Genomic DNA, 12,700 nt, shown 5'->3' on the forward strand with positions numbered 1-12,700 from the left:
GTACTCTGCATTGGTTAGGCTGCACCTTGAGTACTGTGTCCAGTTCTGGGCCCCTCAGTTTAAGAAGGACATCGAGACACTTGAATGTGTCCAGAGAAGGGCAACAAGGCTGGGGAGAGGCCTTGAGCACAAGCCCTGTGAGGAGAGGCTGAGAGAGCTGGGAATGTTTAGCCTGGAGAAGAGGCTCAGGGGTGACCTCATTGCCCTCTACAACTACCTGAAAGGTGGTTGTAGCCAGGAAGGGGTTGGCGTCTTCTCCCAGGCAACCAGCACCAGAACAAGGGGACACAGTCTCAAGCTGCACCAGGGGAGGTTTAGACTCGAGGTGAGGAGAAAGTTCTTCACTGAGAGACTCGTTTGTCATTGGAATAGGCTGCCCAGGGAGGTGGTGGAGTCACCACCCCTGGAGGTGTTCAAGAGGAGATTGGACGTGGCACTTGGTGCCATGGTCTAGTCCCGAGGTCTGTGGTGACAAGTTGGACGCGATGATCCTCGAGGTCTCTTCCAAACTTAGTGATACTGTGATAGCAATTAATACTTATGAATCCCTGGTCTAATATGTTTCATAGTGCTGTCAACCATAGTAGCATCTCTGATTTAAATGTATGCAGGAGACACAGGTGTCTGTGTGGAAACTAAGAAAACAAAGGTGGATCTCACACAAAACAATTCTTGTTTAATGTTGTGCTGCAGTTTTTGTTAAGACAGCACTGACAAGCTCTCAAGATACTTCCTGGCTATTAGGATACAGAGCTTTTCAATTCCCTGTCATCATCCACCTCAGAAGAAAGGAGATTATCTTGGGGACTGTTTCAAGAGGTACCAGAACTACAGCAACAAACGTTCAGTGTTTCTCTTAGTACTTTTTCTGTATGAAATTTAAGCACTCAAAAAACCAGACACAGAATACATTCAGTGGCCTGTCCAGATCCCAGATTTTATTAACTTCATTTGGGAACTGCTTTCTGTGTCTGTATTTTGTATGCATTTGAAACAGCTCTGTTGACAGGAGGACAATGGCATGGTAGACACTCCTAGCCTCATAGCAGTAGAGATGCACATTACATTAGGCAATGTGGCCACCTGTTCTGTTGCTTTCTTTTCTAACTGACACTGAACGCTTAAGTGCTTATGATGCCTACTTGGCACTGTGTAGATCTGGGCTTCAATTTCTGAACAAATCAGAGAATACCCTTACTCCACTGGATGTGGCCATGGTTTGTCTGTTTCTTCAGGTCTGCACAATGCATGTGTAAGTCTGGATCTTTTTGCATCACCTCTGTCTTTAACAAAAGCTATGAGGCACAACAAGAAATGGTTCAAAGAAGCCATTCAATATCAGGGAAATGAGTGACACAGAATAGAACAGAATAGAATAGAATAGAATTAACCAGGTTGGAAAAGACCTTCAATATCATCAAGTCCAACCTATCACCCAACACCACCTAATCAACTAAACCAGGTCACCAAGTGCCTCATCCAGTCTCTTCCTAAATACCTCCAGTGATGGTGTCTCCACCACCTCCCTGGGCAGCCCATTCCAATGGCCAATGACTCTTGCTGTGAAGAACTTCTTCCTAACATCCAGCCTAAATCTCCCCTGGCGCAGCTTCAGACTGAAGGAGTAAGTAACAGGCTTTGTCAGACTAGAAAAGAGATGACTCAAGAAGGAGTGTGACAGAAGTCTATAGACAGATACTCTCAGGTATGGAGGTGCTAGGAAAGACCAGAGAAACAGTTTCAGGAAAACAAACAAATGTCAGGAAACAGTACCAAATTTCTCAAGTCCTTAAATGATTCTTTTCCTTGGAGTACCTGAGAAGCATCAAATATGTTTGCTCTATTTCTGTACTGTTTTCTGGCTCTCTGTTTTCTCTGTGAGAACAGATTTCCAATACGGTGTGCACACACATTTCAGACAGACCGCGCTTGCGTGCAGAACAAGCCCAGTAACTGCACCACTGTCACAAGTCCAAAGGAGAGCTTGCTCTCTCTGCCTTGTTTCAAATTGAGGACCGGACTATGGGCTAATGGATGATTACTTCCAGCTACTAAATCCTTCCTGTCTAATGCTGAACAGGTCACAAACTGCATGTTCCTTGCTCTCTATAAATGGGGATCAAATCACAATGATACTGTAGGTACGCTGTGGATGCCTATGAGAATAACCAGTTATTTCTGTAATGGGACACTGGACACTGAGAAGTACCTATGAAATATACACCTGTATCGCTGCCATAATACATAGCAAACTATTTTCTAACCAAAATGCAAGAGCAGCTCAGAAATCTTGAACTGATGCCAAAAAATCCAGTATCAGCCCCAAAGAGGACACTATACTAGTTGCAAAAACTTTACACATAACCACTGCCCAGAAAATCTGAGGACCCATTTTTTCTCAGAATGCATTTTCCCCTATATGAAGTGTAGTTTATTATTGCTCATCTGCTCTTTTATACTAGAGAAATGATTACCCTTATTTTAACAGATCAGAATCCAATGTGTTTTGAAAGCAATAAACAACTACAGACCATGAGCTTTGCAAGGAAGGTGGAGCACATTTCAGGTTAACCAGCCTTGACAAATTCTCTACATGAATCCCACACTATTTTCATAATGGTTTTCAAAGCAAGCACTAAATGCATTTGTGAGCAAAAGTGATTCAGGACTGCAGCAAGTGATAGATGGAAAGGCATGTAAAAATCATCAGAAGCCTTTCACATTCTGCAAAACTAAGATAGAAATATTACTTACAATGTAATAGTAAATACCTAAGCAGACAGGTAACACCAATTGCTTTCTGATGATATTGTTATACGGTTAAACCAAGGAAAATGTACAGACAGCAATTTAACCTCAGTGCTACAGCTACTAATATAATGGCACTTAGACATAAAAAGGAGATAAAATTCTCATATGTGCTGTGTATTTAGCCATGACTATATTCCAGCACACTGACTGTATGGGGATTCATACTCAAGAAAACCATTCTCTTTCAGGAATTTAGTATCTTGCTGATTTCAGGCATTCAGCTTCAAAGCAATTCACATTTTTCTTCAACAAATTGTTATTTCTGAGTGGCAGACTGACAGAAAATGCACGACAAGGGGCATTCAGTATTTCTGTTCTGGGCTTCCCATTTATCTTGGATTAGCATTGAAACCAGACATTCTCAGGCCAAACCATGGCTCAGATGCTTGGAATGATAATGCCAAACTAAGACCAAATTTATTCTATTTTAATATTTTACCCCTAATGAAAATTTTATGCCTTCCCTCAAGTAATGCATGCTCAGTCCTCATAACAACCTGATGTCTTCTGAACAGAGAGAGCAATCTCAATTATCATCTGTCTTGGTCATTTTTCAGTGCATCACCTTTCACTGATTCAAGATAAGGTAATGGGAATTGAAATCACATTCTTTTTTTTTTTTTCTTCACAGTTTTTTTCCTTGCCAACTTCTCAATTAATTTAACTTGATGATGTTCATAGATTAGAAAGTCCTAGATCTCTGCAGTTCAATTCTGATCAGAGGAGAACGCAACATGCAACCTATGTAAGAACAAAAATGTGGCCTAAAACAAGAGAATATATTTTTCTCAAGAATGTTTGTACGGTTTTAGAAGTAATCCTCCTAATCTCAGTGGAGTTCTGTGACTTCTCCATTGCCAGGATCCCTCAGACATGGGCATGAGAACACGATACGCACTGGAGAAGGCAAGGAATGGCAGTGAGAGTGCCTGTTCCCTTAGGATCACAAAAACTAGACGGTTTGTGAAATGTGATCTGTTTTTTACTAATGACAAAAAATAAATTAGAAACAGTAGCAATGAAAGCCAATGGCTCAAGACAAAAGGGAAAGACAGTCAGAGCGAAGGAGAAAGTCAAACATGAAGTAGATTGTGGTAGCTAGGAACAGGAGCAGAAAGGGTATAAAATAATCTACCGACAAAAGGCTGAAGGGATTATAAGGCTTACTGCTGTCACCATTACCATTCTCCAGGTTTTCACTGCTTTCGTAGCAGCCAGAATCCCGAGGAGAGCATCCTTGAGTTAGGCCTTGACCTTCAAAGAGAAGTTTCTCCTGAGATCCTGACTGGTCGCTGTTACCTAGAGGATGTGAAAATACAGTGAAAACCAGGTAAACATAAAATCCATCTGAACTTCTCAGCCTTCCAACATTGTTATCTTGCATGTCCAAATAAAGGCAATGAAGCTGGGGAAGGGTCTAGAGCACAAATCTTTTGAAGAGCAGCTGAGGGAACTGGGGTCATTTAGCCTGGAGGCAAGGAGGCTGAGGGGAGACTTCAAGACTGCAACTACTATGCAGGGGTACGTCTGATCTTCCAGGTAACAAACAATAGGACAGGAGGAAATAACCTCATGGTTCATCAAAGGAGGTTTAGGTTAGACATTATGAACAATTTCTTCACTGAAAGGGTTGTCAAAGACTTGAACAGGATGCCCAGGGAAGTGGTGGAGTCACTATCCCTGAAGATACTTAAAAGAGCTGTAGATGTTGTGCTTGGGGGCATGGTTTAAATGATTCTATTATTTTTTCTGTTGTGCTAATTGTATCAGGACACTGGTTTAGAAAACACTGAGCATTAGGAACAGCCACTGCAGATGCTGGAAACATTAATCTCATTTGCTAGAGGATTAAGCAACAGCCTTAATATGAGTGAGAAAGCAGTGTGGTGCACAATAAAACCAGAATAGACTGCACTGTGCACCTCCACTGCCTTGGGGCCAAGTTCTGTAATTATAACCACAGAATTTTATTTAAATTGATGGTGTCAGAGCTATTTCTAGGACTTAAACAAATTCCAACACTCAAAACAAAATGGAAAAGCACTGAAAAGAACCACATCAGGTGAAATAGACCAAAAATTTTATCCCTGACCTATTTTCCAGAAGGCACCAAGAAGGAGGATCAGGAGTGAGTTTGGTGAAGTTAGATATTGTTCCCTAACAAAGGAGGAAGGGACAAGGGAGAAACCAGTGGTAAATATTCTTTTCTTCCTTGGTCTATGCAAAGAGCCAACACTCAAGTGTGGCCCATACCAGAATTTCAGGAATTTACACAGAATTTTTGGTCAGAAAAAATATTCTGTGAAGAAATTAAATTTGGAGCTGAAGACACACAAAATCATGGTGCAAGGATAAAGCTTATCCTGTGTGTTTTTCCCCAACTATAAAATGTCAGAAATGGCTATTCCAATTCCTATTCTCAGCACATAAAAGGTAATTACAGGGTGGAACTAAGTGTCGTTGCCTCTTTCAGGCTCCAGCTGTTTGGTCCCCATTTCTCTTTCTCCTTGTCACCCTCACTTGGAGCTGAAAGTTTTACTTTCCAACCACTACATCACATATTTCTCCAGGTTTTCAAACCAAATTAAAGTGCCCTAAAAAAGCCCTTATTACTTCAGGGAAGTGAGCATTCTAAATAGGTCTGCAGATAACAAAGAGAAGCTCATATTAGGTGACGAAAAGCTGCTCTGAAGTAAGTGAAAAGAATCTAACTTTGCAACTGCAGTTACACTGGGGCACAGAGGAGGGTGGACTAAGCCAGGACGCCTCTTTGGGAAATGAACATGAAAGCTACATGTCAGTGAAAACTGAGCCACAAAGTACTGTTTAGAGATACTAACCACACATGTCTGCACAGAATTAAGCATTACCAACTTAACAGCAGCTGTTTAAATTGCTGCTATGACAGTTTAAGCTAGAACACAGGATTTGGCACAGAAGCAGCTAAGAACACTCTCACACAATCCTTTCCACTGATTCTGCTTGGTGGGATACTAAACTTCTGCTGACACTTCGGGACTGTCTTAGATTGCTGCAACTAGATACTGAATGCATCTACATTCACGACTCAAGCTATACTTGCTTTTCAAATGATCCTACTCTACCATGACTCTGCCATGACCATTGTGTAGATGGTAGTGTCCTGCTTCCTCCTGTGTGGCAAAACCACCATTGAATTTGACTGCCATGTCTTATCCTGCTTTCTCTGATCTTTGCAACCACTTGCCTGAGACCATCTGTACATGGGGCAGCATTGCACTGCTGCATCTTAGACAGTGACCCTGACCCCTCAGCTGGGTCAGCATCTTCCACTCTGCACTGTGTTGTTACACGTATGACCTGAAACTGCTTGTACAATCTCACAATTCACAATCCAAGAAGGATATCTATGTGCAGGCAAAATAAGAGAAAGTTGGATACACATTACCCTCCTCCACAGCCCTCTGGGCTTTGATCTTTTTCTTATCCCTGATAATCTCAGTCTCTTCCCTCTAGTGTAGAAGTTTCTTCTTTCCTATTCTATATGCCTCACTTTCTTGAGTTATTTATCTCTGGATTTATTCCTGAACATCAGTAATTCTAAGTCAAGTGTTGTACACTTGACATCACTTGAATAAAGCTGGGTAACAGGGCTTACATGAACAAAAGAATTCTGGCAGAACAAATGCAAGTCTTAAGTCACTCTTCAAAAATCTACATGTTGCTACACAGGATTACCCTGGAAATAACCAGATTAGGAGGGAAGGGAAAAAAAAGATCAAAATCTTGGAACCAGATTTCTGCTTTAAGGGTTTCACAAGGTTCTTGGCAGAGCTCTAGTAAAACTGAAAACCTCAAACATCCCACGTACTATCATACTCCTGGAGAAGTTCCACTGCTGTGAGGAGAACAGCTCTGTGCTCAGGATCTCGGATATTCAGTTCATCCAAATCTTCTTCTTCTAAAAGCTTAAAGGTATCCAGGTCTTCGTAACCATTGAACAGAAAAGTGGGCATGTGCTCCTGCAAAAAAGTGAAAGGAGAAAAAAAGGCAAAAAGGAAAAAAAATGGGTAAGATAACATACTTATTCCACTTAGTCAATAAAAATACTAGAAGAGATTTTTACAACCAGCAATAAAAGCAGTATCTTAGCAAATGCAAACCACTGTGTAACAGAAAAATTATAGGATTAGCGCTTGTATAAACATTGCTCAGAGTTTAGTGAGGTAGCTGTGCCAGAAGCAGAGTGATGCTTGTATTTCTGTATTTGGAATGCCCTATATTAAATGGCCTGGGTAACATTATACCTGGATGCACAATATGGCACAGCTCTGTTTGGAGGGAACAAATGTACAGCAGCTGCATCATTTTATCCCTAGCTTTTCTGAACAGAAATGTGGAAAAACTCTTCCTCTTTAAAGGCAGGCTAAGTATTGTCATTTCACTCTTTCTGCTTGCTTTCAAAGTGTGTTATCTAGTAGCCATACTATACAATAATCTATGGTCTGTGAGTGCATACAACTTGCACCCTGCAGCACCTCAAGCCTTGACAGGCAGTTCTACCTGGACCTGGTTATTTTCACTCTGTGTCTAAGACACAATTCTGCTAAGTGGTGTCATGATTACTAATCTAGTGTACAGATTTCCAAACTAACAACTCCAAAGCTGTGGCCCCCTCCCCACATGCAAAACTGAAGGATAAACAGAAAGAGAATTGGAACCTTCAAGTTGATGCGATCCAAGAGATCCTCAACTGACTTGGGCTGTGGTGGTCTGCTTTTCCGGCGTCTCCTGGTGGGCCGCTTTGGCTTCTCTTCCTCTTCATTTAACACATCCACGTAGATAAATTTGAAAGTGCCAACTTTGTTGTTCAACAGACCCATCCAAGTGCCCATGGGAGGCTTGCTGATTATATCAATGATGTCACCTTTCTGCAGACCAAAAAAACCAAAAAAGCCATTTAGGCATGCTTTCTAATGGATGTTTAAGCAAACACATCCACTTTCTCTTAGATTTTCATGTACAGTGAATGGATAAAACTCCTGAGTTTTCAGAATGTTAATCCTATCTCTTGCAAAAAGGTCTGGTTATATTTGTTTTACAAAGGGAAGAAAAAGGAATTTAGTGACATGCCCAAGACCACACAGCGATTCAACAAAAGAGCTGGAACAGACCTTGGCTGTCCAGATTCACAAGCCTGCTTACACCTCAGCAGGGCATCACTGCTGTTTTGTACAAATGTCTCTAAGATGTGCAACTATCTGATATTGGTGCAAATAAGAAGATGCTCAGTGTATATGGGCACAATCTCCTATCAGACCTTCTGAGAAAAGGAGGTGACTGCAAAAGGAGCCATACAACGTGGCTGCTTTTCCTAATGTGCCCCTGACTGTAACAAAGAAATGGACGCACAACTGGTTTTGCACCCTTGAAGAGATTGCCTTATGTGTATCTGCTTTAATAGGAATTAGCTGCCTTAGAAATTTTAAGTCATTAATGTAAGGAGTCAGATAGTTTGAATCAAATACAGCACAACTGAAAATAACAAAAGTTGGTATGCAGAAAAATAGAAGAGGAGTGAAAACTTACTGGCAGCAAAGTAATTCAGTATTAGCTCAAGATATATTAACTGAAATGCCTTTAAGAGACACCATGTGCAGGTGCATCCACACATCTTCCAAGGATTTTGAGAATTTTCCCATGGATGGATTAATTAATTGTGGCAGAGAAAACATTTTTTTCTAGTAATTTAAACAAAATCCTTGCCAAATGATCATTATGTTTTGGCACACTTTTATTTTTCCAGAAACTGAAGATGCAGGTTAAAGGGCTTCAAACCCACACATGTAAACTCATTAAAGACTAGGAATTGCATAGTTCTTGCAAAGAGCTCTTAATTAAGAATTATGCCAAAATAAGTGCTTGATCTCTTAAAAACCAGATACAGCTGGTACCTTGAGCTTCAGAGAGTCTGTATCGTAAGGACTTGGAGTAAAATCAGTGTGAACCCTGGCTCTCCCACAAAAAGGTCCTCTGTAAGGAGGCTCTTCATCATCTCCATCTTCTGATTTCACACTCTCTCTGTTGCTGGTTGAAGAATCTGTTGTACTCACTGTCTGACCACCTGTGAGAGAGACATGTGGGTCTTTCTACAAAACATGGTAACAAAGTGAAAAGGTCCTCAAGTACTGCTATTTCCTATATACATGTGATTAGAGAGTTGGCTAATTCACTTTGCACTCCTGTTTTCCCAAATTCAGCTCCTCGATATTTAGTTACAGTCTTATCACAGATGTTACCTCTGTGGGAAGCTCTGCCCACACAAAAAAAGCACAGTGTTGTGAAGAAAATAAGCTCTGAATCCTGCATGAGGGTTCCAGAATTGCCCTTGTGTCCAGAAATCTACGTTTATGACAATGCTTTCTACTTGTATTACCAAAAAATATCACTGCAAAAGTACATCTGATTTTCAGAACACTTCCAGTTATTTAAAAGTGGAGTTTTCAGTTTTCTTCCCCAGTATGTTCTTGGTTTCTATCGGTCAGTAAACAAGAGTGAAGACAGTTCACAGTCTGTGTCCCACACAAGCTCTGTTTTGTGTAGAGACAATCTTAACCCCAGAGGTTTTAAATAATACTCCTGTAACTAGCTAATGAGGGAACCTCAAGGTCTTTCTGAAGGGGAGGGGGGTTACAAAGCTCATCGGGAATGTCCAGGAGAAATCTACTGTACAGATGATCATGTTTATTACTGGTCAAAGATTGTAATTACCACTTTGATCATTTGTATTATAATAGTAGGATGTACAGAACCAGCTAGAAAACAGGATTTCACATTTTCAGGGCTCTGTATAAACACAAAGCAAAAACAACTGTGAGAGTTTACCATTTTTTGCAAACCCTTAATGACCTACCAGCCTTTCTATTTTTTAACCACTGCTCCTGCTTTGACTTTCTCTGATTCCAATTACTGTGGAAGTCTCTGCTTCTTGAAGCTACAGAAATTGAGCAATGCCGTTACAACTGAACTTACTCATTGAGCTCTGACCGCTCAAGGAACTCCTCAGGCTCTCTACTGAGCCACCGGCTTTCAGCTTGGGTTTGTCCAGGGAGTCAGTGTCTGGTGGTGGTGACTGTGGTGAACCTGGCATCACCCCTGGGCTGGACTCCTGAAAGGAATTGAAGGATTTCAGTTTGATAAATGAACCTATGCAAGACAGGAGCTGCTCATTCATCTCCCAAGGAAAGAGATTTTGTTTCCCTGCTCTTTAACAGACAGGACAAAACCTTCTTTGTTTATCTGCTTATTTAGCTATACTCTAGCTCTGGCAGAAACTCCCGTTTATCAGACATGATAGCATGGACAGAAGCTACCAGTCCGGTCTGAAAAAGTCAGCATTGTAAATAAAAGAAGCACTACAAAAACCTCCCGTGTCAAATGTTTTAATGACATGTAATGTCTTTCTCACCAGTACCTGCCAAATAGCTAACAACATATTCAGCTTTCTAAGGATTGTGTACAAGGATAAATATAAACAATCAGACAATGCAAGTGAGGTGCACAGCAATGTACTATTTTTTTCCAATAAATTATTGGTATCTTTGTCACTCTACCTTGAAGAAAAATGTAACCAGAAAATGCAGCCTGTACATAGTATAAATATTAATCAACATAAATACATAAATATAAAAAGATATTGCTGCAGGTACAATAGGTGAGGCAACTTCTCTTTTCGTTCAGTCAAGCTTTACAGGAAATTAGAAAGGGTCTTTCCTAAATTGAAATTCTGTTGGCCTCTGTATAAAGCACATTTAAAGCTAATGGACAGAGTAGCTTTTGCTTGTTTTCTTTTTGAATGCAGAAAGAGATACAGATATGTACTTGGGGTCACAACGGTACAAATATTCTAAAATTACTGCAGCAAAAGTTTTGAAAACTAAAGAACTGCAGTTTGCATACAAGACTTTTTGTAGATACTTGTTGTCAGAAAACTTTCAGATGAAAGCTATTACTTGCATGATGTAGAGTCATCAGGAAAAAAAATAATCATCCCAGCATATGACTTCAGAGGTCAAGCCAATCTTGGAGAGAGCTAGAGAGCTGAACCATTGCTAACTCACTGTAAGCAGATTTCTCAGAGTATTCCTTTTTTAAACACACTTTGCAGAAGTGCACTGTGAGGCCTGTCAATGTCGAAGTATCTTCATATCAATACCAGATCATGTTAGGCCTTAAAATGTTTTTAATTGTAAATTGAAATTAAATAACCATAACTGTGGCACTGCCCATGGTTATTAACAAACATGGCTAATAGTCTCTGTAGGAAAGGGATTTGAATGTTGCAACGTATTGCATAAAACCAGTCACGTTTCTGCCTCTCTGTGCTGTCTCCAGATTCTGCAGTTTGGGGTTATTTTGGATTTTGTGAACTTCTCCTGCCTCGGACACCAGCGCTTTGCCTTACTACCAAAAGGCTGATCTGGTGGGATGTGACTCTCTTTCCATTTCCTTCCATGCCTGCAAGCATCCCCGGCAGTCCAGCGGTCGGTACGAGGCCACTTGGGGGCGATGTCAGGCAGGGAGCGCTGCTTTCCCAGCAGCGCTCTAAGCTACGGTTCACACATTTGCAGTGGCAAGGGTAGTTTTAAACAAATGCCCACGAATGTTTGATATGCCAAAATAAGGAACCTAAAGTATACCAAAAGATAAAGACACAGAGATTGTTTCTAGGCCACTAAATTTCAAAGCATGATATCCAACTCACGTAGTTCAGGCTTGCATTTAAAAATAAAAAAAATTCTGTAATGAAAGTACAGTAGGAAAACCTTTTGTGGGATGCCCTTCTGACTACATCATGCAGCTGTTTTAATGGGCTGCTGCAGAAGACAAGCTATGAAGGAGAAAATATCTGTAGCAGCAGAGTGGAGTCGTATGTGTGAAGTTACGCTGGGAATTTAAACTGAAGCGTGAATTGTAGATTAAATATATTACTGTGACCCTGTGTCACTGACTGGTTCCCTTAAATAATGATGATAGATAATGAAATGGAAATAGAGGGTGAGATGTGTAATGCCACCAATGACAGGCTTCTGCTGATGAGCTACTTGAATGAAAATCTGAAAACCTATTTTCATGGTTTGACACCTATAGGGAGCCATTTCACAGTGAGGGATTAAAAAGAACATAGTAAAAGCCACATCCCATAGTCGCCTTAGAAATTTCTTCAGAGGTGCTTTGAAGCAATATTATCACCTCTAGACTATTAAGTGGATTCCACTGCAGACTTTACATACCTGCTCAGAGAGAGAGCTACTATATTTTTTAGACATCCTTTTCTTCATGGTTTCTTTCACAGACTTCACTTTTTTTCCCAGAGAGATACGGGACGCAGAGGGTGATTTGATCACTTCTTTGTAAACAAAGTCTCCTTCTTTGCCCTGCAAAATAAAACAGGATTTAAGCCTATAAAATACAACAGCCTTTTTTTTTTTTTTTTAATCAGTCAGCAGTCAATGCAGAAGTACCCAGGCAAACACAGGACAGCAGCATGGTGTCCTTGCTCCTAAGGCCTGCTTTGTAACTTTTGCTGCAGGTAATGAGTTGGGATCTGTTAGGATGCCTTCATCCCTTTCAGTTTCAGGTATCTGACTCATGTTGGTCAATACCACATACCATTAAACAAGAGTAAAGGTACCTCTGAAATCCTAACCAAATACATCTCTGTGTGTATACGTGTGTGTGTGTATATATATTCTCTGAATGTGTCCAGAGAAGGGCAACAAGGCTGGTGAGAGGCCTTGAGCACAAGCCCTACAAGGAGAGGCTGAGGGAACTGGGATTGTTTAGCCTGGAGGAGGCTCAGGGGTGACCTCATTGCCCTCTACAACTACCTGAAAGGGGGGCTGTAGCC

At 40.8% G+C, this 12,700-nt stretch overlaps 1 protein-coding gene across 6 annotated transcripts in view; it reads right to left on the reverse strand.

The window, feature by feature from the left end:
* Positions 1-12,700, reverse strand: part of LOC104300880 (SAM and SH3 domain-containing protein 1) — a 596,399-nt gene that overhangs the window by 9,484 nt on the left and 574,215 nt on the right. For all 6 annotated transcript variants that reach the window (XM_054162726.1, XM_054162727.1, XM_054162729.1 and 3 more), the window contains 6 exons: positions 12,084-12,227; positions 9,823-9,958; positions 8,745-8,914; positions 7,512-7,721; positions 6,662-6,812; positions 3,994-4,110 (listed from right to left, as the gene is read on the reverse strand). In XM_054162726.1, coding sequence (XP_054018701.1) covers positions 3,994-4,110; positions 6,662-6,812; positions 7,512-7,721; positions 8,745-8,914; positions 9,823-9,958; positions 12,084-12,227 — 928 coding nt within the window. The remainder of the gene's footprint in view (positions 1-3,993; positions 4,111-6,661; positions 6,813-7,511; positions 7,722-8,744; positions 8,915-9,822; positions 9,959-12,083; positions 12,228-12,700) is intronic.

Source organism: Dryobates pubescens, chromosome 6 (genome assembly GCF_014839835.1).
Source record: "Dryobates pubescens isolate bDryPub1 chromosome 6, bDryPub1.pri, whole genome shotgun sequence".
In the NCBI taxonomy this organism is placed as follows: domain Eukaryota; kingdom Metazoa; phylum Chordata; class Aves; order Piciformes; family Picidae; genus Dryobates; species Dryobates pubescens.